Below are 25,309 nucleotides of genomic sequence, written 5' to 3' on the forward strand. Positions count from 1 at the left end.
TGGACGTGAGTCTGAGTGAACTCCGGGAGTTGGTGATGGACAGGGAGGCCTGGCGTGCTGTGATTCGTGGGGTCTCAGAGAGTCGGACATGACTGAGCGACTGAACTGAACTGAACTGATTGCTCTGAGGAATAACAATGAAATTCCCAAGTACTAGCAATGACAACTATAACTGTTGCTTGGCCACAGTGATTTTAAAATGAACCTAATATAGGATGCTGTAATTACAGAGATGATAAAGGGTTAAACACATGTGTCCTTTAATCAATAGAATGTGGTGTGGAGTTGTCAATATGGAACTCTTTTTTAACATGCTGGCCCCATTATAAGTACTTTATAGGTGGGATCTCACTTTATATCCACAGCTGCTGAACAAGCGGATGAGTCCAGATAGCTTAAATGATGCAGTCACAGGAGCAGTTGGGAATTTATGGAGTCCGGTGTTTTTTTTGTTTTTATCTAAATGCTATTTGTGAGGCCAGCTCTGAAAATAAAAAGCTTTATCCTGTTAAAAACAGAGTATTTGGAGGAATTTATTGTTTACTTTATTGACAATTTGATCTAGTCACACTTATGTAGTCTCTGGATTTCATTTTAAGAATAGAAAATAACTGGTTGTTCACATGGAACAGTGGAACCTTGGGTGTTCATCATACATATCTGTGATAGTAAATGGAGGAATACTGAACATAGTAAGAGGTGGGTTTTAGATATTAGGAAAGCAAGTTTTAAAAAGTATAAAATGTTAAGAAGAGTGATTCAATAGCTAGTGACCCTAATATGGCAGGAGACCTGGGTTCGGTCCCTGGGTTGGGAAGATCTCCTGGAGAAGGGAATGGCAACCCATTCCAGTATTCTTGCCTGGAGAATCCCATGGACAGAGGAACCTGGCAGGCTACAGTCCATGGGGTCACAGAGTCAGACACAACTGAGCAACTAACATTAATATGGAGGATGGCTCCTAAAGTTTGAGATCTGGGTAAAAGTAATAAGCAAAATCACACCCTGAGCTGATCTTTAGGTATCATTTCATTTGTGACTAAGGACATCCCTCTATTCAGCATGTAAATCAGTAGGCAATTCATGTGATAATTTAACTGTAATTTATAGTCACTTATGCAATGTTGAACGTGGGATCAACATCAGAATAACCTGTCTTAAACAGCATTTCATTACTGTCCCCTGCTTCATGAAGGTGAAAACATCTGTCACAGCTCATATCCTATCTTCCATCACACAGCTCAGCAACCCAGGGAGCAAGAAGGTTAGTATTTGAATAAGGACAACTCCTAAACCTGCTGATTGGATTGGAGAGAAGTAAATGAGCACTCTTATTACCGACTTCCCTGAGGCTGTAGATTTATCCAATGGTATTTCTCAGGAAAACACATGCTAACTGTAGAAAAATATGTTTATTGTTACATAACCATTTAAAACTATATCTTCTTATTTAATAGTGAAATTACCCCTCCTCAATCGAATAATGTTTTTACTTACCCCATTTTTACTTTGAATATATGTATGTTATGTAAGTTGTGATTTTATTTTATTTTATTTTAATTTTAAAATCTTTAATTCTTACATGTGTTCCCAAACATGAACCCCCCTCCCACATCCCTCCCCATAACATCTCAGTGGGTCATCCCCATGCACCAACCCCAATCATGCTGTATCCTGCGTCAGACATGGACTGGCGATTCAATTCTTACATGATAGTATACATGTTAGCATGCCATTCTCCCAAATCATCCCACCCTCTCCCTCTCCCTCTGAGTCCAAAAGTCCGTTATACACAGCTGTGTCTTTTTTCCTGTCTTGCATACAGGGTCGTCATTGCCATCTTTCTAGATTCCATATATATGTGTTAGTATACTGTATTGGTGTTTTTCTTTCTGGCTTACTTCACTCTGTATAATCGGCTCCAGTTTCATCCATCTCATCAGAACTGATTCAAATGAATTCTTTTTAATGGCTGAGTAATACTCCATTGTGTATATGTACCACAGCTTTCTTATCCATTCATCTCCTGATGGACATCTAGGTTGTTTCCATATCCTGGCTATTATAAACAGTGCTGCGATGAACATTGGGGTACATGTGTCTCTTTCAATTCTGGTTTCCTCGGTGTGTATGCCCAGCAGTGGGATTGCTGGGTCATAAGGTAGTTCTATTTGCAATTTTTTAAGGAATCTCCACACTGTTCTCCATAGTGGCTGTACTAGTTTGCATTCCCACCAACAGTGTAGGAGGGTTCCCTTTTCTCCACACCCTCTCCAGCATTTATTGCTTGCAGATTTTTGGATCGCAGCCATTCTGACTGGTGTGAAGTGGTACCTCATTGTGGTTTTGATTTGCATTTCTCTGATAATGAGTGATGTTGAGCATCTTTTCATGTGTTTGTTAGCCATCTGTATGTCTTCTTTGGAGAAATGTCTATTTAGTTCTTTGGCCCATTTTTTGATTGGGTCATTTATTTTTCTGGAATTGAGCTGCAGGATTTGCTTGTATATTTTTGAGATTAGTTGTTTGTCAGTTGCTTCATTAGGCATTATTTTCTCCCATTCAGAAGGCTGTCTTTTCACCTTGCTTATATTTTCCTTTGTTGTGCAGAAGCTTTTAATTTTAATTAGATCCCATTTGTTTATTTTTGTTTTTATTTCCAGAATTCTGGGAGGTGGATCATAGAGGATCCTGCTGTGATTTATGTCTGAGAGTGTTTTGCCTATGTTCTCCTCTAGGAGTTTTATAGTTTCTGGTCTTACATTTAGATCTTTAATCCATTTTGAATTTATTTTTGTGTAAGTTGTGATTTTAAAACTCTGAATTATTTTTGACATTGGAATTGACTGGTTGGTTTTGAAAAAAATAATAAGAAAAGAGCTTCTACAACATCAGCATAATGCGTCCAGGAACTTCAAGATAACTGTTACATTTACAAACATAAAGACTATTTATTTTCTTGCCCCAATCTACATTAAAGCCACATCAGCATTTTCGGTGTGATGTCAAGATATTTGCACAGATAAGTCCCGGTGTGGTCTTAATTATAATAACGATGTGGCAATTTGGAAAGCATGGCTTGGATAATCAGTCACTGCAGCACTGTCATGTTGTTTGGGGAACACTTTTATGGTTGAAAAATTGATAGTTATGATACTGAATTTATTTATTATTTATGGGAAGATTTAATTCCAGACATCTGGGAATATTCCCATTCCTGTAGTACTGAGATTATAAAATGTCACCTGTGATAAAATTAGTGATAAGTGTATTTTTTTAAAATCCTCTTATACATAAAAATATATGCTTCATATTAATGTGACTATTTAGGCTTTCTATCATTTTACCAAAAGGAAAGATTTTATAATACTTTGATGAAATTCTGTTATATAAATAAACTTTCATGTGCATACAAAAATGCCAATTATAATATGCAAAACTTCTCTCAGAAACTAAATATGACTTTTCCTCCCTACCATCAAGCCCAAAAGACCTTGGTTAGGAGACATTTAACAGAGCTGTTGTTTTTGAGTATGGCATTGAAGTCCTTACAATTTAGATGACAGACTGGAGAGGAAACAAAAGAGAATCTTTTCAGGGACTTCCCCTGTGGTTCACTGGCTAAGACTCTGAGCTTCCAATGCAGGAGGCCAGTGTTCGATCCCTGGTCAGGGAACTAGTCCCACATGCTGCAACTAAAGATCCTGTATATCACAACTAAGACCCTGGCACAGCCAAAGAAATAAATAAAATAAATAAGTGGTTTTTTAAAAAAGACCTTTTCAAAACATTAATTGAATACCTATGAACTGACTGCAATATGCAATGGTTACCTATGCTTCAAGGGATAGTCTAGAGGGGTTAGAAATAGAAATAATTCTTGCTACTCTCAAGGATCTTACAATGCAGTGGAGAGAAGTATAGGAGTGATAATATATGCAAAGACTTGAGTACAATTCTAGGTGAATGCAATAATATAATGATAAAGAATATGACAATTATGTTAAAAGAGGTATTTAGCATAACTGAGATTCAAAAGTTTAAAATACATTAGTTTGGGGGATACTAAAAATGACTAAGGTTGTTGAGATGAGGCACTGGGATGACTTTTGAAGAAATAGGAGTTCGATAAGCAGAGTTCTGGGAAGAGAGACAAGGAAGAGAAAATTTAATTTAAGCAGAAGAGAAACTAAATAAAAGCTGAGGCACTCAGTCAGGTATGACCCTTGGAATTAGCAATATTGATGCAGTCACCTGGAGTGCAGAGTTCACACAGGGAAGTAACTGATGATAAGGATAAAAAAATGGACTAGGCTCAGGGTAAGAAGAGGCTGTTACAGTGTACTGTGAATTACAATTTTAAGATACTTGTAGCTTTGCCTGCTATTGCAGCCATACCTTTGACAGCAGACTACTGGTGGGTGAAAAGCAATGGCATGATTTCAGGGAGTTTAACTGGAAGTGCGTTAGTCACAGAGAACCTCAAGAGACATTGGGGCAGCCACCACCCCCTCCATTTTTTTTCTTTTGTAGTAAGGGACAAAAGATATCCCACAGTAGAGTCTGTGTAAGTCCTGTAGGACTGTAGGAACAGACTGAAGTGGTGGTCATGTAGGAACAGACTGAAGCAGAACTGCTCTTTCAAAGTCAGTAGCAGGAAGATGGGGAAGTGGCAGTATTTACTTAAAAGTCAGAGTTATGTGTGTATGTACACTTAAAATAGATCCTGATCTCTTCAAATTCCTCTATAGGAAATAGAAGTACTTCCTGGTTTTCAGAACTAAAATCATTCCACTGTAAAAATGATACAAGGTAAAACAGAAATATTTATCCCCTCAATGTTTTATACTGCAAAGTAAAACTTCTGAGGACTACTAATTATCTGAGGAAAAATTGGCATAATTTTATTTCAATTTGCATCTATTTTCTGCAAGTACAAAGAAGGTGTAAAGACACATTAACACTTGGCTCAAGTTATAATATCAGGTCACTCTGAACTCTGCAAAAATAAATATTCTCTTATAGCTTGCTTTTTAAAGATAATTGACTATAATGAGAAGAGAAGTTGTTATACTTATGGAAAACACTTTGAAGATCATATTTTTCCTTTTAAACCAAGTTTGTTAAGAACCTGCAACATGAGTTAAAAAATGGAGGTCATAAATGTAACATCAATTTTTAATTTTTTAAAAAATTCAATATACTACTATTTATATAAAAAATATGTCTAACTTAAGTGTTAAAGGATTGAATTCTTTTAGAATTCCTGAAATAATTCTAAAGTAGCTCTTGAGACCCATCCTGTATTTTCACATGATACAAAGAAGATTTTTACATCAAAGTGTCACACAAATCTAAAAGCAAATTATTAATCTTATTTAACCAAAAGTCAAGGCTTTTGAAGTAAGACACATATACACAATTTTATTTTCAAGTTGAAATATTTTTGTATTAACTATCTTCCATTATGCCATTTGTGATTTGGTTTCCAAATGACAATATTTCAGTAAGAGGCATTTTATGACATTTTGGTTTACTGCCAATACACAAAAAAACAGGTTACATATTGTTACTCAAAGATTACATGAAAAGCAATTGTATTCAAATTATTTTTATATGTTTAACTTTGAACTAACCCCAAAACTATAGGAATATTTAAAATGTTACCAATAATTTTTTCCCCTCCATCATATGGAAGAAGTTATTGAAATGATGCTCCATTACCTGAAATACTTCAGTATGTATTTCCTGCAATCAAGGGCATTTTCCTATACATAAGCATATGCAATATTCAGGATTAGGCAATTAATACTGATGCATTATTTCCATCCAATCCTCAGACCCATTTAAACTTGCCAATTATCTCAGAACGTTTTTTATAAAAAAAGGACCTGGTTCAATATCAACTATTACATTTAGAGCTTATGTCCGGCTAGTTTCCTTCAATCTTTCTCAGTCTTTCCTTAATTTTCATAACTTAGACACTTCTGAAGATCAGGGGCCAGTTATTTTGTAGACTCTCTTCCAGGTAGGGGTTGTCAGATGTTCCCTTATGATCAGACCCTACAAGATGCATCTTTGACAGGGACGGTACGGACATGACATCATGCTCTCACCATACCACACCAGGAACACATCCTTTGTATCTGGCCCATTACTGATGATGTAAACTTTGATTATTGGGTTAACATAGTGTCTGTCAAACTTCTTCATTAGAAGGGTACTTAAGACTGTAAATATAATGCTCTTCATCAGACTTCCAATTAATTTATTTATATCAAGTATGGATGCATGGTTTCCTTAGTTAATGTATAGAAATAGCTATTATCATTAATTTGCATTCACATTGCTCCTGTATGTGGCCAGTGGGAGACTCTTCAAGCTAGCTTCCCTGACCTTTTTTTAATTTCACTTTGATTTTATTGGAGTAGAGTTGGTTTACAATGTTGTGTTAGCTTCAGGCATAAAGCAAAGTGATTCAGTTATATATATGTGTGTGTATATCCACTTTTTTTCAGATTCTTTTCACATATAGCTTATTACAGAATATTGAGTAGAGTTCTCTATGCTATACGGTAGGTCCTTATTAGTTCTCTACTTTATATATACAATAGTGTGACCTTTTGAAATATTTTCCTCTTTTTTCCTTTCTGACACAAGATCCTCCAGGCACATCTTGTACTTTTGCTATCCCAGCCCTAGAATCAGCTATTTCTCCAAGAAGCCCTGGCTCCTTTCATTGGAGAATGGTATTAGACACCAAGATCTCAGTGCTGAACGCACTGACTGTTCATAGGGTCCCACTGCTCCCATGTCATTTCAGGGAACAGAGCTAACACATGTATACATCTATAATATGAATATATATCTTACTTATACTTGAATTTTATGTATTTTTATGCCTAGGACTTCCCTGATAGCTCTATTGATAAAGAATTCGGCTGCAATGTAGGAGACCCTGGTTCAATTTCTGGGTTGGGAAGATCCCCTGGAGAAGGATATTCACTCCAGAATTCTTGGGTTTCCTTGGTGGCTCAGATGGTAAAGAATCTGCCTGCAAGGCAGGAGACCTGGGTTTGATCCCTGAGTTGGGAAGATCTTCTGGAGAAGGGAAAGGCTACCCACTCTAGTATTGTGGCCTAGAGAATTCCATGGGCTGTATAGTCCATGGGGTTGCAAAGAGTTGGACACAACTGAGTGACTACTCTTTCACTTTCATGTCTAGATTTACAAATTGAACACCATGAATTCACACTGATAACTTCAAATCCCAATATAATACAACAAGGTTTACTCTAGTTTGCTTTCTTAACATATTCAAAACTCCCTTCTTTAGCAATAAGAAACCCAACTATTATGTTTAATACATGTACCTATTTGGTCAACCAACTGCCCTCACCAATCTCCCACTGCCATCTTCACTGCTCCCCCCATGGGCCACCTTCATCACTCTGCTCATACTCTGACACCCTGCATTCAACCACTCCACTTTATTGAAACCCTCCTCAACCCTGCGTGGCTCCGACACCTCCCTGTGGGTTGGTTTCCTCAACGCTGAGATTCCCTCTTCATCCTGCTTGTGCTTTCACTCTCTTGTGCAATCCATGTGCCACTCCCTTTAGACTTCTCGGGGTCTCTGACATTTCAGGTCAGGCCACCCTTTTCTCACTGGGGATGCCCATCTCACTCAGGTTGGGCTCTGACAACCCACCCTGGATCACTACAGACCACCCCCTCCTGCCCACCTGCTGCACAGATTCTCAACTGTTTGGCTCCACTTAATAACTTTGCAGATAAAACTGTTCACGAAGGGAGCTAAAGAGCCTAGAAAGGACAGGAAGGAAAGGGAAAAGAAAGTATAGCATGAGGTAAAGGAAAGTGCTATTCTATTATTTTACCATTCTTTTAATAGGAATAAGAAAATAATGAGTCATAACATTTTAACAATGGAGAGTGTGTCTAGTTCACTGGGGTCATATGGAATACTCCTGTACCTCACACACTTATATATACACACATGGATATAAATGCACACAGAAATAGAGGTAGATACACAGACACATATACAAAAGAAGACTGATAAACCAGGGGTAAGATCAATAGCCAGCACTCCTTTCTTTCCAGCACACAGTAGGAATGTATTTCCCCTGCCCCTGCTGAAATTAGGTTCAAATTCAAGTCATGAGTATGTGACCTGCTTTGATAATGAAATGTCAATTGGAATGATATAAATCACTCTAGATGAAAGAATTTAGTTGCTGACTTTCTTAAAACAGATAAGAGTCCCCAGCTATCTTCTTCCTCTCGCATGAAGATTCTGAGGTAGGCTTTCATACGGAGGCGCAATGCTGAGACATTTCATGGGGGACAAACTGTCATGGAGAGTTACCTATCACTGTAGCAAAATTCCCAAGAGGGAAAAAAAAATTGTTCTATTAAGTTACTGAATTTATGGGCTTACTGCAGTACAACTTTGACTTCATCAATACAGAGGTTATATAATCTCCAGTATAATGTATAATGGTGACATTTTTACTGAGATAAAAGTACAAATGAATAGGTTATAGCATTTATTTTGTAAATCCAGATAAATGCTTTGCACATGAACTTGTCTTGTAAGTTATTTCACCAGAAAATCATTTAATTTCATGTCTAAACAATCAATACATAATTTTATTAATGTAATCTTTACCCTTAAGGTTATCATAGTAATATTCTGATCCACAGATAATTAAGAAGATCAGGCTTCCCAGATAGCGCTAGTGGTAAAGAACCCATCTGTTAATGATGGAGACGTTCGATTCTTGGGTTGGGAAGATCTCTTGGGGACGGGTATGGCAACCCACTCCAGTATTCTTGCCTGGGGGGCTACGGTCCCCAGTGTTGCAGAGTCAGAAACAACTGAAGCGACTTAGATACACGCACACATGACACATACAAGTATTAATTCTCGGGGAATAATAGAAAATATAGATTTTGTGCAGAATTATAAAAAGGTTATCCAATTGGCAGGGAAATGTATCTTAAAACTTCTTGCAAATTAGTTTCTAACTCATTTAAAAAATCGCTTCAGAATTAGAAAAGACTTATTTTGAAGGAAAGAAAGTGTGTTTCAGTGTCAAGCAAATAACAGGTATTAATTCTTCATCAAATATTTCACATAATGATACTAGTTTCTGTAGCTGTTATTAACAGAGACAAATAACAGCAGATTCTCCATTGACTGAATCTCCTCTACAGTTTCCACTTAAAATAATGTTTTGAGTTCACGGGCTTCCCTTGTAGCTCAGCTGGTAAAGAATCCGCCTGCAATGTGTGATACCTGGGTTGGATCCCTGGGTTGGGGATATCCCCTGGAGAAGAGAAAGGCTACCTCTCCAGTATTCTGGTCTGGAGAATTTCATGGACTGTATAGTCCACGGGGTCTCAAGGAATCGGACCCAACTGAGTGACATTCACCTGACCTTTATGATTAATTATTTATACATTTATAATTCTCCAGCATGTGTTTCTTATGATGCAGCTGTTAGCCTTCATTAAAAATTATCCAAGTCCCATCCTTTCAAGCTAAGCAGATGATACATACCAAAGAGCAATCATAAATTCCTGCCTTTAAAGCATTTCATGACCTTTCAGTGTGAAGCATCATGTCTATGGAAATAATGATCTGGTGAGTTCTGCAAGCATGGCAAAATCTCAGCCATGTGACTCATAGGGCGAAAAGTCACTCATTACTAGTCACACAGCAAGTGTCTGCAGAGTATAATGGATTTATAGGAAGCAGGGTGACCACAGATCTAATTTTAATGAAGCCCAAGACATAATTTGAGCTGATAGAGTGTGAAGTCTGAATATAATCTATACAAGGTTAGAGTTATTGTCTGACAACATAAGGAATATAATTTTTTCTTGGAAAGGTTCTATTTTTTCTATTAGCTTCCACAAATACATTCTTATTTTGGCAGCAAAAAATTACATTTATATTGAGATGACAAGAAAAAAGTGTTTGGACGCTTCAAAAATTCTAAATTTTCTCACAGGTTGACTATTTGAAATATGTTACATTTTCTCCTATGCCTTAAGGCCAACATATTTTTGGCCTTATAATTTTGCACAGAATAACATACAAAGAAAGCAAATTTGATTAAAAAAGAACATGAGCAGATTTCTATCATTAAAATGTTTCATAAACAGGAAAATGAAATAGGCAATGTGAAAACTCTTCCAAAATTGATTAAGTAGGGGTATACATAAAGAAACATGTGCTTACTACAAATAGAAATCGTTAACTAGTGTTAAATGTGAATGAAAATAGTTATTCAGCCTATATTAAATAGCATATGCCTATATTCTTGAGACAGAACATGTGACACGTGACAGATCTTGACTTATTTCTGTGTTTTCCTTACTCCTGTGTTATTTTCCAGAATGACAAGATTAAGTATGACATTATCTCACCCAGTCACACAGAGGCCAAATTAGCATTCAGATACAAACTTGAGAGACCATTACCAAGAGCCTTGTATTTCTTGACAATGGAGCTTGCATGGTATGAATATATGAAAAACTTGTGCTTTATTCACCCAATAGCATGAAGTGATTTAGGAGCAACATATTTTAAAAGTGAACACAATCTACATATGAGACTCAGAGCCTATGTTCAGAAACCTGAATGGTAGAAAATCCATGTCATTTTCAGTCAAGCAACAGTCATGGTGGTGATTATTTTAAATAAAGTTTAGTATTTATGAGAAGGTAGAAAAGGATTTCACTGGGAAAAACTGACTACTAAAATGAGAAAACAATGAAACCTGTCATTTTGAATTTAAGGAGTCATTTTCAGATTTCTCCACAAGTTTAACACTTTGAAGTAGAAAGAACCTGAGTTATTAGGAGGGAGGGAAGGGAAAGTGAATTCATTTTTCAAAGTCTTTTCTCTTTTACTAAAGATCTATGTTCAAGGTTAATATTAAGGAACAGGAGCAAGCTGCCTAATATGTCAACAGATATTACATCTCCTTGGTTTGCTGGGTTTCAGGAAGCTGATTTTTGTGGAACTATCACTGTATCCGGGCTGTACACACAATGAAAGGCATACCAGCTTCTGGAAGAGATCTGAGTCCCTTCTGAAGCTGGTAACCTTACCTTCCTCTCCTGCATAGGCCAGGATGGACCGCGCTCGTATCTGTTTTCCTTCTGTGGTTTTTCCTGAGCAGGTGTGAGAGCAGGAGGACCACGTTGACCACATGCTGAGCACACAGTCCTTGGGACAGGGCACATCGCAGGCAACGGGGATGGGGAAGATGGCGTCTCTACACAGCTGTCTGTCAACTTCTTCTCCTGGGAAAGACATCATCACCAACAGTCCATCATTTTAAAATAATGTAAAATGAGCTACTGAAACCAGACGGGCACCAGAATAAATTAGCTTACTTTCCTTTTATTCTCTGTTAAAAGCCAACAACAAAAAAAAAGAGTCACTGTCTACTACAGCCAGATGTTAAAAAAATACCAGGAATGAATAAACAGATCCCCAAATGAAGCTTTTTTATTATCAATGCTTAGGTATGTAGACAAAACGCATTGCTTCAAGTATTTTATGCTGTAATACCTGCCCAGGAAATGATGTTTATAGATATTAATCTCTGCAATAAAGAACATCAGTGAACTATGTCTACCCCCTTTATTTAATTGTTGGAGATGAGCCATCATTCACAAATGATTCTATCCATAGCATGTACCATTTGTTTTCATGAAACCAACTCATAGTCGCTATTTGTAAACTCCTGTGTCTCCCAGGGAATTTATTTTTGTACAACTGGCAACCTTTTTCTTTCATTTAAAAATGACTTTGTAGGCTGGAAATAAACAGGAAGCATAAATAGGACAGTATTATAAAACCACTGGCTGTAGCGATCCCATTTTGAAAGGGGAGAAAAAAACAAGGTACACAAATAGCAGAAGCAAGATGTTGTCACTCCAGTGCCTAAAGCTCTTCATAGTTTCCTTCTGCTCTTAAGATAAAGGCTAGATTTCTCAAAAGTTTATGAGACTTCAAACCCCATAGCTCTTGCTTCCGTTTCTGGCTTCATCTCACTTCAGTCTTCCTGTTACCCCAAAGCCCTAGAGTCTGGCACTTATTTGGTGTTTTTTGAGTGAATGAAGTGAGATATACAAAAGGGCAATGAGAAAGAAAATTTTGTTGCTGTTAATAAATGCCAAAGAAACCTAGAATAATTACAAATAAGTGATCAAAATACAGTATGAAAAAAGTCTGAACTCTGTTGGATAGCTGGTAAGCGTAGGAGCTAATGAGGTCATTCAAACAGAGTAACACAAAATACAAACAAGCAAAATTAATTTGCCATTTTTCCATAGGCTATATCCATAATTCTGGATGAGTATTATCAGAAATGTGTGCTTTAAGGCATTATGCATTCAGATGAGAAAAGGTGACTAATCTTGCGTTTGTTCATTGTTATAAGCAAACAACTCAGCTTTGTCACTGATGGAGGGTTAGAAGGATCATTTTAATGGACAGTCGTTTATTCATATATTTTAAAAACAAGACAAAAAAATCAGAAGTCAATTGGAAATGCTCTAACATATTAAATAGCTACTAGTTTGTAGGGCTTGAAATCATCAGGCAAAATCAAAAGTCAATTATAATGCACTTACATGTTAACAATCACTAGTTTGCAAGGATTTAAAGTATTAGACTTGCTCACTAGTAACACTCACTAAAATGAAGCTGAGTCATCATTACATCATTCATTCTCCTTTAGTTACTCTGACCAGCGAGATCTCTTTTGAGTTTGCTTTATATCCCATAAATGACATGATAGATTATAGGATAGAGTACAAAAATCATTATAATACAAGGCATGTAATATTTTATCATTTAAATAACAATGATGACTCTTGTGTTTACTAGATTTTTTTTTGTTAGTGCAAAGAGTGACTTGCATATGTTTTATTTCCTTTGTTGTTATCTTTTATTGTTTTATCTACTTTCACCCACTTTTGTTTCCAATAGTCTGTAAAATGTAAGTAAGGCAAGTTTGGGGCTACAGTTTTGTTTTCTATAATAGTTACCTAATCATTTTTACTCAGAAAAATTTAATTCATTCTGTAGCATTTGAGGAAAGACTGCTACCTGTGTGTTATTACATTAATTTGGATGACATAAGTAATATATTTCTGTTGCACATAGCATAAATCTGAGTTCACTCGAGGCTCAAGCAGTAATTTGCCTACAATGCAGGAGACCCAGGTTTGATCTCTGGGTCGGGAAGATCCCATGGAGAAGGAAATGGCAACCCACTCCAGTACTCTTGCCTGGGAAATCCCATGGACAGAGGAGCCTGGTGGGCTACAGACTATGAGGTCGCAAAGAAGGACACGACTGAGTAACTGACACTTTGACTTCACTTTCTCTCATAGTTTAAGCCTAAGAGATATACAATTTTAACCTTTTTTGCTTTCTGAATTTTTTTTTTTTCAACTTGTGTCCCACATCTGATGTCAGCTCTTTTGCACTCATCATTTTTGGTTTAGTTACGTGTTAATATATTTTCCTGTAGTTGCATTCCTTCCAGAGTCTCCTTAACCCGCTGTGGAGCGCTGAAGGTCCGCTTTGGATCTGACCTCCAAGATTTCAGCGTTCAGTTTACTCCTCCCCTGCCCCCTGAGCTTTGTCACATGTGACCTTGCCTGTTTGTCCCCTAATGGCTCCTGATTGCCCATCTCGGTCTTGCATCCAAATACCAGTACTATGTCCTAGCCACAGTGGCTTTTTCCCCTTTCCTCCTACAGACCAATCTCACTGTTGCCTCGTTGCTCTTCACTTTTCAGGAATCTTTCAGATCCTCACACAGTAGACTGCTTCTCACCATGCAGGTTTCAGTTCAGTTGTCTCCCTGCGAGGGGAGCTTTGAAAGTGAAAGTTGCTTAGTTGTGTCCGACTCTTTGCGTTCCCATGGAATACAGTCCATGGAATTCTCCAGGCCAGAATACTGGAGTCGGTACCCTTTCCCTTCTCCAGGGGATCTTTCCAACCCAGGAATTGAAATGGGGTCTTCTGCATTGCAGGAGGATTCTTTACCAACTGAGCTATCAGAGACTGACCAGATACAATTTCATAGTAGCTTCATTTTATTTTCATTTTAGTGAGTCTTACTCACTAGTGAGCAAGTCTAATAATTTAAAGCTTCATTTTCTAGTTTCACTAGAAACTATTGTAATGAATTGTTTACATGTCTAGTATCTGATCCTGCTACTAGAGTATGAGTTTGATAAGGGCATGATTCTTATCTGCCTTGCTCATTATTTTATACTTAGAACCCAAAGAGCACCAGTCACCTAGTAGACATGAAATAATCTTCTGCTATGTAAACAGATAAATTAATTAACCTGAAGTTACTGTTCTAGGGAACAGAAGGCTGGACTAGACGCATATGGGTTTAAGCACAGTATTTCTTCAATGGCCATGTATTCCACTGCTTGAGGACTGTGCTAAGGTGTATGCAGAGGATGGCCAGTAGAACAATCTGGAGTTTGCCAGAAATGCAGTCTCTCAGTTCCCACTCATAAATTGTGACTTTCATTTTCAAATGATTCCTGGGTGATCTGTATGCAGGTAAAATTAGAAAAGGATTGCTTTAAGATTTTTCACCCCTTATTCTCTTGTGGTTTGATTAGAACCAAATTGCCTTGTGAAAGAGAAGCATATAAAACAAATTCATCCAGATTTCATACCTAACATCATTCATTTCTCTGTCAGACACCCTTTTAAGCCTCTATATCTGGGTGAAAACAGTCATTCAATGAATAGTTACTGATTGCCCATCCTTGGTCAGGCACTGTGCCACGAATATTATACACATCATCCCAGCTAATTGTGACAACAATCTTTTTTTTTTTTTTAGGTATAACTGACATATAATGCTACATTAGTTTTAGGTATATACAGTCATCACAATAAGTCCAATTAACATTTCCATATGATTACATATACATAAACATTATTTTAAGGAGATAAAAACTGTTTGCATGACACTATCATAGAAAATATACCAGTGAATCAAACATAAAGATATAAAATATCAGGTTAATTTATAATCTTTCCATAGAAATGGAAATTCCATTTTTCCATATCAACCCCCCTATTATTAGGACACTTTCAACCACCATATGTCTCCATTATAGAACCATCTGAGACTCTGATTATCTGAATGTGCATCCCCATAACTCCAGGCAGGCACATCTGATTATCATTACGGTGACTAACATGGTTCTACAACTCATTCAGGCACAGAACACAACCTGTTTCTTTTTTGTTTTGTTTTGTTTCCTTTAATCTTTCTGAAGTTGAAGTGAAGTGCTACTTGCTCAGTTGTGTCCTGACTCTTTGTCCTGCTCCTCTGTCCACAGGATTCTCCAGGCAAGAATACTGGAGTGGGTTGCCATTTCCCTCTCCAGGGGCTCTTCCCAACCCAGGGATCAAACCTGGGTCTCCGGCATTGCAGGCAGATTCTTTTGTCTGAGCCACCAGGGAAGCCTTTTCTGAGGTTAATTTCTTGTTATTCTGAATGTGATGCCAGCATTTAGAATCCTCCTCATGCTTGCCTTTCTGTATTAAATATGCTATATTTTTTGGCATTTCTAACATGAAAAATTTGGAAGGACTGCATTGCTTTTAGATAACATACTCATCCCCTCAGTCCACATCAAGCTCTAGACATTTTAACCAAATCTTAAAAATATGCATATTTTACATGAAATGTATAACACAGAAATAAAGGAATGAATCATTGTCTACATATTACAATTTAGTCTTGCTCTGATGCCTTAACTGAAGCATATTTTGTTCAACCTTGTTTGTGAAACCCATAACAAGAAGTTGAGCAATAAGATGAAAATGCCTGAGTTTATTTTTATGAACTCAAAAATATATTTAAATATTTAAGTTGGTGACACCCATTTAACATTTTTCTTCACAAATATAATCCGAAGAATATTCTTAATAATTTGCCATTTCAATCCATTTAAACATGTATTTTTCATCTTGGAAGTAACTCCCAAATGTCCCCTTGTTTAATCTATTTTCATAGATACCACCAAACTCTAACTCTTCTAAAGTATCTCCTTTCATTCTGCCGTTTCTTAGTATAGAATAAGAGAATTGAACATCTGCTTGAAGTAATTAAACTAAAAATTCATTAAGATTTCCAGAGAAATAAAACACGATGAGAACTGAGGTCAGAAGTTAAGACTTTTTCTTTGCTTGGAAGAAGTATATACTAAAAGTTTATTGTACTCATTGTGGTGAAGCGTAAATTTAATATAAAAGACAAACCTTGGTTTATGAAGGTTTTTATGGAGTCAAGGTTTTTATAGTTGAGGAGCTGAGTCACTAAGAACACAACACTAATACATTAAATACATTTTGAATGTATATGATACATTAAAATGTAATAAACTATTTTATTGTAAAAATATATTTAGTCCTATTCCATAAATGTCACTTGCATCACCCTGATTATTTTTTAATCATAGAAATATGGAGATTGTTATAGTTGATTTTTAACGGTCCCAGTAGTACTGTGTGCAATACACCTCCAGAAGGCATTGTAAAATCAGAATTCATCAGTGCAATGAAACTGAGATAGGGGTAAGCAGAATGGAGAAATCAAAGTAGAGGAAAACCAGATATACAGTCAATATATATGTACTTTAAATCACACTAGTTAGAAAGTCTCTAATATTGTAACTTTGGGATCAGATTCCTCTTGCCAGACATATACAAACTCTAGAGCCACCATAAGAATTATTATTGAGTTGTTGATGTCTTATGTATTCTTCAGAAATTGTCTTAAAAATTCATATGGACTTTTGAAAGTGAAAGCTATTATTTATATACTTACTTATATATTGACAACCAATATAAATGCAATAAAGAATTGAGATGGGAATTGAGATAGGAAAAGAACGGAGGATCCTATTTGCCTACATCTCCTAGAAAACATTTTAAAATAACCATCTTATCTGAACTTTAAAACAGCTGTAAGATATGTAGGTTCAGAATCACTCTCTACCTATTGAAGTAAAAGACCCATAACTTATGTAATTCTTTTTCATTGCCCTTCTTGAAGAGATGCTACACATCTCTTCTACTTCAAAGGGAAGTTTCTAAATCAGTTTTAATCTCTGCACTCCCTCTGTGATCACATTCAGTAGCAGGTCTGATTTATTTGATGCACTCAGTATTGCCCGACCCCATGTTCTCTTCCAGATCACTGCCCACTTTGCTCTGGTCCCCCGCAGCATGGCATTCCCTCCGCAGCCCATCACCCACCCTGACCCCAAGGGGGTATTTCTAAAATGCAAATATGAGCATCACAGTCTTCCCAATACCTATCAGCTGAAGGCCAAATTCTCACTAGGGCAGAAAACAAAACATCCTCCTTCCCCATCACTGCCTCGTGGTTTCCCCGAATTCTCGCCACGAGAGCCATTTGCTTTTCTAGGAACCGACACGCTGCTTTCTTGCTCCTCTGTCATTTCGTGTACATGGTTCTCCACGCCTCACTGCCCCACGTCTTGCTAAGTCGTCCTTTAGGACTGGATTTCCTTCCTCTATGAACCTCCTCTGACTTTCTTCAACTGTCCAGGTGGAGTTACGCTCTATCCTCTTTGTTCGCAGTTTTGTAAACATAACATTGTTTAAAACTGTTTACAATTATCTGTTTACTCACCTTTCCCCCATTAGCCTATGAGAACCTTCTGACCAGAGATCTCTTCTTATTCAACATCTTTAACTGGATCCCTTCTTTCAGTTATTGTTAAGACTTAAAAGAGTTTTGCAGTAAATATTTGTTGGATAAGGGAAAAAAATGAATTGGAAAGCCCAGAACATTTGTCGTTTTCCTGAAAAAGCCACTAGTACTATACATTTCCAATTGTCAGATTACTATTAATAGAATGTAACTAAGACAGCCTTAACATTACTCTCAGTTTGACTAAATTTTAGACAGATTTCTTCCTGACTCTGGGCCCTTGACCTCCCTTCTCTTAGATAATTTATTTTGGAAAAATTTTAATTGTAAATTCCCTTTCTGCCTCTTTGAAATCAGTGTAAATCTTCTCCTAGCCTCTTGTCAGTGTTTTACAACCCAGCAAATGTCTTTCTCAAGAGTTGGGAACCATCTCTGTCATGGAAACATCAAAGATAGTGTCCTGATTTCCCAGTCTCTGTAGGTTGGTAGGTGCTTATTTTCTTCATTGGGTACCAAGTAGCAAACACAGACGATCTAATCACACAAACACAAAAACATCTGCAGACTCAGGAGTAACTCTATGTGCTCAAAACATCCCATTGATCAATCTCCTCTAACATGCTCCAGTGTTTTCCCAGTAGCTCACCCCAGTGCTTAGAAATGCCTTGTGTTTCTGCATAGTTGATTTTAGCTTCTCTCCAGTGTAACAGTCTAGAATAAGGACTGACTTACCGTGTAAATTTGGTGCAGTTTTTATTTTGACCAATTTATATGTAATTCATAAGAATGTTATCTTTAGCTTCACCTACTCTTACTATATATATATTACCTACTGACTTTTAAATACCTTTAATCAAATTAGGGTCTTCATACTATACATTTTTTTCAGGATTTTCCTTCATTTTCATCATCTTTTTTAAACTCCTTCCATCCTTAATAAGCTTATCTTTTATGTCCACACTCTGTTCTTTTCATTGCCACCGTTGTTTTGTTATCTCCAGCCTGTTTTCACATTCCAGGCAAAACTGAAACAAGTGACCCTGAGATAAAAAACGTCTTCCTTCCCTGACAGCAGCCATATTGCAAATCTAGGCTCTGATGTGGTAAGTAATACAGGCTTTAACCAGAAAACTACTGGGACTTATCAATGAATTTGGTAAAGTTGTAGGATACAAAATCAATACACAGAAATTTGTTGCATTTCTATACACTATCAACAAAAGATCAGAAAGAGAAATTAAGGGAACTAATCCTATTTACCTCTGCATCAAAAGTAATAAACTTACCTAAGGAGACAAAAACTTGTATCCTAAAAACTACAAGATGCTGATGAAAGAAATCATCAAATAGATGACACAAACAGATGGAAAGATATATCATGTTCTCAGACAGAAAGAACCAATGCTGTCAAAGTACTACCCTAGGAAATCTACAGATTCAATGCAATTCCAATCGAATTACCAACAACATTTTTAATAGAACTAGAACAAACTTTTTTTTTTTTAACTTTGTATGGGGATGTAAAAAACCCAGAATAGACAAGACAATCTTGAGAGAAAAAAACAAAGATGGAAGAACTGGCTGTCTGAATTCAGATGATATTACAACATTACAGTTATCAAAATAGTATGGTAATGGCACAAAAAGAGAAATACAATAGAATAGGTTAGAAAGCCCAGAAATAAACCCACGCACCTATGGTCAACTAATCTAAGACAAAGGAAACAAGAATATACAATGGAGAAAAAGCAGTCTCTTCAATAATTTGTGCTGGAAAAATGGTACAGCTATAGGCAAAATAATGAAATTAGAACACTAACATCATATACAAAAATAAACACAATGGATTAAAGACCTAAATGTAAGACCTGATACTACAACACTCTTAGAGAAAAACATAGAACACTCTTTGACACAAACTGCAGCAATATCTTTTTGGATCCAATTCATAGACGAAAAACAAAAATAAATAAACTGGATCTCATTAAACTCAAAAGCTTTTGTACAGCAAAGGAAACCGTAGCAAAACAAGGATAGCCCATAGAATGGGAGAAAGTAGTTGCAAAGGAAGCCACTGACAACAGATTAATCTTCAAATTATGCAAAGAGCTCATGAAACTCAATATATTGAAAAAAAAACAATTAAAAAATGGGTGGAAGATCTAAATAAACATTTCTCTAAAGAAGATGTACAGATGGCCAAAAAGCACCAGATTCTCAACATCACTTATTAGAGAAACGCAAATCAAAAAACCAGGTCACACTGATCGGAACGGCCATTGTCAAAAAGTCTGCAAACAATAAATGCTAGAGAAGGTGTGGAGAGAAGGGAACCCTCCTACACTATTGGATGGAATGTAAATTGGTACAACCACTATGGAGAATAGTGTGGGGGTTCCTTAAAAACTAAAAATAGAATTACCATATGACCCAACGATCCTGCTTCTTCCTCAGCATATACCTGGAGAAAATAATAATTTGAAAAGATACATGCAACTCAATGTTCACTGCAGTACTGTTTACAATAGTCAAGACATGAAAGGAACTTTAATGTCCATCAACAAAGGAATGGATAAAGAAAATGTTGTACACATATATATAGTGGAATATTATTCAGCTGTCAAATGAAATACTGCCATTTACAGCAACATGGATGGGCCTAGAGATTCTCATACTAACTGAAGTCAGACACAGAGAGACAAATGTCATATATTATCATTTATATGTGGAATCTAAAAAAGTGACACAAATAAACTTTTTTACAAAATAGACTCACAGACTTCAAAAACAAAGTAACAATTACCAATAGGGAAAGGTGGAGGGAAGGAAAAATTAGGAGTTTGGTATTAACATACACATACCACTATATATAAAACAGATAATCAACAGAGACCTACTGTATAACATAGGAAATTTCTCAATATTCTACAGTAACCTACACAAGAAAAGGACTGATATATGTATGTGCTGTGCTATGCTTAGTAGCTCAGTCATGTCTGACTCTTTGCAATCCCATGGACTGTAGTCTGCCAGGCTACTCTGTTCATAGGGGTTCTCCAGGCAAGAATACTAGAGTGGGTTGTCATGCTCTCCTCCAGGGGATCTTCCTAACCCAGGGTTCAACCCGTATCTCCCACATTGCAGGCGGAATCTTTATCACCTGAGCTATCAGGGAAGTCCAAGAATACTGGAATGGGTACCCTATTATCCTCCTGGGGATCTTCCCGACCCAGGAATCAAACCAGGGGTTCCTTCATTACAGGTGGATTCTTTACCAGCTGAGCTACCAGGGAAGTCTGGAGATATATATATATAATGTATGTATGTATATATATACATATGTGTGTGTGTGTAGAATTGAATCACTTTGCTATACATTTGAAACTAACACATTGTAAATCAACTATAAAATAAAATAAAAAGTAATGCAAGCTTTAATTTCATTTTTGAGAAGAAACCTAACAAGGTGTAGTAAGTAGACTGGTTTGTTATAAATAAATGATAAAAATTTAGTACTAAATATAACCATAACTTTGCATTTCTTGCTTCATTGACCTTAGCGCACTTGTAGTGCAAATTGCCCATTTAGTGAATAGGTGTTAGGCAAACAACTCTTTGTTCCTACATCAATGACATCCTTTCCTAATAACTCTAGTTAAGGATTTCAGTTGGGGTTAGGCAGAAAAATAAGTAAACAGTAAAGATGGTTATCAGGTCCATGACTTCTGCCTCTGTTGAATGTCAACTATCATGTTGAATTTTTAAACTCACATTCTCTATATGTAAAATATGCTACTGGTAAAACTGAAGGTACATGTGTTTTGCAATAAAGGTGTGAAATGTATTTCTTAACTGAAATTAATACTTTATTTTATGCTCTTTCCAGTTATACTTTTGTTCATCTGTCTGAACAAAACCGTGCTTTGCTCATTTTTAGTAACTAGAAGGTGAACTGACTCACGTTTATAAAAGCACTATAAAAATTCTCTGAAGCCTTTGTGGCTCAGATAATAAAGGATCTGCCTGCAATGTAAAAGACTCGGGTTTGAGCTCTGGGTCAGGAAGATCGCCTGAAGAAGGGAATGGCTTTCCAATCCAGTAATCTCGCCTGAAGAATTCCATGGACAGAGGAGCCTAGTGGGCTACAGTCCATGGGGTTGCAAAGAGTCGGAAATGACTGAGCAACTAACATTTCACTCCATGGAAACTCTAGACAAATCAAATAATGATTTTACCTCTGGCATTATTCAAGATTAGAGAAAGCTTAATTCATTCTTAGTTCCTCAGTTCGTTTTAATTTCATATTTTCATTCTTGATTTGCTCTTTCTTGTGACTTCAGTCTCCTTGTTTCTGAGTTTGAAATTATCTATAATGTTAACATCATCTCTTCCAAATTTACATTTTTAGTTAACTAGAAGTGAAATAGCCCTGGTGCAAATACTGCCTCTATCACTTAACTACTATGTGTTCTTGGGAAAATTATTTAATTGCTGTGAGATTCAGTTTCCTAATCTGCAAAATGGAAGTTAAATATTTATGGTGGTGGTGGTTTAGTCATTAAGTTGTATCCGACTCTTGTGACCCCATATCCTGTGGCCTCCCAGGCTTCTCTGTCCATGGGATTTTCCAGGCACAAACAGTGGAGCCGGTTGCCATTTCCTTCTCCAAATCTTCCCAACCCAGGGGTTGAACCCGGGTTTCTTGCATTGCAGGCAGATTCTTTACTGACTGAGCCACCAGGAAAGGCCAAAATATTTACGGTACTGGTATGCATATTAAATGAGAAACTTGTTTATGGTGCTGATGTGCATATTAAATGAGAAAAATGTTTTAATTGTGTCTAGTTCAATGTCTGTTGCACAGATGAAAAAAGTTACATATTATAGCAATATCACGCCTATTTTATCTCCTTCTGTCAGTGGAGGAGTTGAACATCCCTCCCTGCACCCTTGTGGAAATGGATCTACTCCATTCAAAACACCATGTTTTTCAATACACTTGCATTAACATACTTAGTCATCTCCCCCCTAATTCTGGTTATAAGTGGGCTTGCAGAAAGGTATTAGCAAATATCATTGCACTAGACTCACATCATAAACTTCACCACTCAGTAATTTTGTATTTTTTTTTGTTAAAGTGCTAAGGTTGTGGGAAAATACAGAAACCTTTGGAAAAGCCAATTTATGTAATTATGACCATTAGATGTTAAATCTCATATTCTGAAAATTATCTAGAGTTGTATTATAAATGTATTCTGGGCCTTAATCAAAAATTTAAAAATCTAAGGTTATATTAGAGAATATTTAGATCATAGTGATAAGCAGAAGTACCAAGACCTGTGGCATCCTATAATCTTCCTTCAGTCCCTTCCCTATGCAACTTCTAAAAACTGTACATTAAATAGCTGCACACAACTACTTTTAGTCATTAAGCCTCACAGGCATCTTCTAGACAAGGGAAGAGAAAGCTTCTTTGGAGGTGCAGTGATACACTGAACTGTTTTACAGTACTAAATGAGAGAAATTATGTTACTAAATAAAAGCAATTATACCTTAGGGTCATTTTGAAGCATTATCAATACCACCAACAGAACAGTCCTATTTATTATCACCTATTGGTTTAATTAACTTTAAAACTTATGTGAATACACAGTTCCATATCAAGCATTTCCATAAAATCCCATGTACTTGGAAATGAAATACAACTCCTGTGTTGATCTCTTCAGACTCATCCTCTGTCCCACTAAGGCATCTGACAGGCTGTATCCCAGTTAGTCCCTCTTACAACTCTGCAAGGCTCTTTGAGGATGAGGGCACTGGGAGTGGCTTTCCCTCTTGTTTTGCTCTTTTCAAACTTCTGTTTTTCCTTTTTTCAGGTCTTGGTTACCTCTCATTCTTTCTCTGAGAGAGTTTCACATTTCCAATCTGTCCTGCAAATTATCCACCAGTCAGCCAGCCACATTGCTGTGATTGTATTACACCCTCTAATGATTCCCTGTAGTTTTCCAGATCAAGCATGCGTTCCTGTCTGTTGTGTTTTAAGACATTCCGCCATCTGTCACCACTTGACATACCTTGTCCAACAAATCCATTTCCAATGCTCTGGGTATGCTTTCAACAAGATTAGGCTCAGCAGACCACACTGCTTGGAAAAAGATGACTCCAAGCCTTTATCAACTCTTTGGACGTGCTGTGCTCCGATGCTTCAGTCATGTGTGACTTTTTGTGACCCCATGGACTGTGGCCTACCAGGCTTCTCTGTCCATGGGATTTTCCTGGCAAGATCACTGGGGCAGGATGCATGCCCTTCTCCAGTGGATCTTCCTGACCCAGGGATCAAACCTGCATCTCCTGTACTGCAGGTGGATTCTCTACCTGCTGAGCCATCAGGGAGGCCATTTAGGACTACATGAAAAAACAATGGCAATTTGTAAATTTTCTTGTTTTACCATCTTCAAGCATTCTTACATTTTGGGATCTCTTTTATATTCACAAAAATAAAAAGTATAGTTACTCTACAAGTAGCTATTATAAGATCACAATGCACAAACAAGTCTATGGCGTAATGGAAAAATTACAGAAAAATATTACGCAGACCTATATCTAACTTTGAAATCTTTCCAGGATTAAGGAGACCAAATGATTTAGAGATACTATATTTATCACAGAAAATGTTCATCAATAAAAATGAAAAGATAATCCATAGAATGGGAGAAAATATTTGCAAATGAAGTGACTGACAAGGGATTAGTCTCCAAATATACAAACAGCTCACACAGCTCAATACCAAAAAGCAAATAACCCACTTCAAAAAAAGTGGAAGAACTAGACATTTCTCCATAGAAGGTAAACAGATGGCCCACAAACATATGAAAAGATGCTCAACATTACTAATCGTTCAGTTCAGTTCCGTTCAGTCACTCAGTCGTGTCCGACTCTTTGCGACCCCATGAATTGCAGCACGCCAGACCTTCCTGTCCATCACCAACTCCCGGAGCCTACCCAAACTCATGTCCATCGAGTTGGTGATGCCATCCAGCCATCTCATCCTCTGTAGAACCCTTCTCCTCCTGCCCCCAATCCCTCCCAGCATCAGAGTCTTTTCCAAGGAGTCAACTCTTTGCATGAGGTGGCCAAAGTACTGGAGTTTCAGCTTTAACATCAGTCCTTCCAAAGAATACCCAGGACTGATCTCCTTTATTATTATTATTTTTGATCTCCTTTAGAATGGACTGGTTGGATCTCCTTGCAGTCCAAGGGACTCTGAAGAGTCTTCTCCAACACCACAGTTCAAAAGCATCAATTCTTCGGAGCTCAGCTTTCTTCACTAGAGAAATGCTAATCAAAACTACAATGAGGTATCACCTCACACACATCAGAATGGCGACTATTAAAAAAAAATCTACAAACAATAAATGCTGTAGAGGGTGTGGAGAAAAGAGAGCCTTCTTGCACTACTGATGGGAATGTAAATTGATACAGCCACTATGGAGAACAGTATGGAGGTTTCTTAAAAATAAAAAACAAACAAA

At 37.0% G+C, this 25,309-nt stretch overlaps 1 protein-coding gene across 1 annotated transcript in view; it reads right to left on the minus strand.

Moving 5' to 3' along the window:
* Positions 1–25,309, minus strand: part of THSD7A (thrombospondin type 1 domain containing 7A) — a 473,410-nt gene that overhangs the window by 92,984 nt on the left and 355,117 nt on the right. Inside the window, exon 7 of the mRNA XM_068973061.1 lies at positions 11,146–11,340. Coding sequence (XP_068829162.1) covers positions 11,146–11,340 — 195 coding nt within the window. The remainder of the gene's footprint in view (positions 1–11,145; positions 11,341–25,309) is intronic.

This window comes from Capricornis sumatraensis, chromosome 5, assembly GCF_032405125.1.
Source record: "Capricornis sumatraensis isolate serow.1 chromosome 5, serow.2, whole genome shotgun sequence".
NCBI classification, from domain to species: Eukaryota; Metazoa; Chordata; class Mammalia; order Artiodactyla; family Bovidae; genus Capricornis; species Capricornis sumatraensis.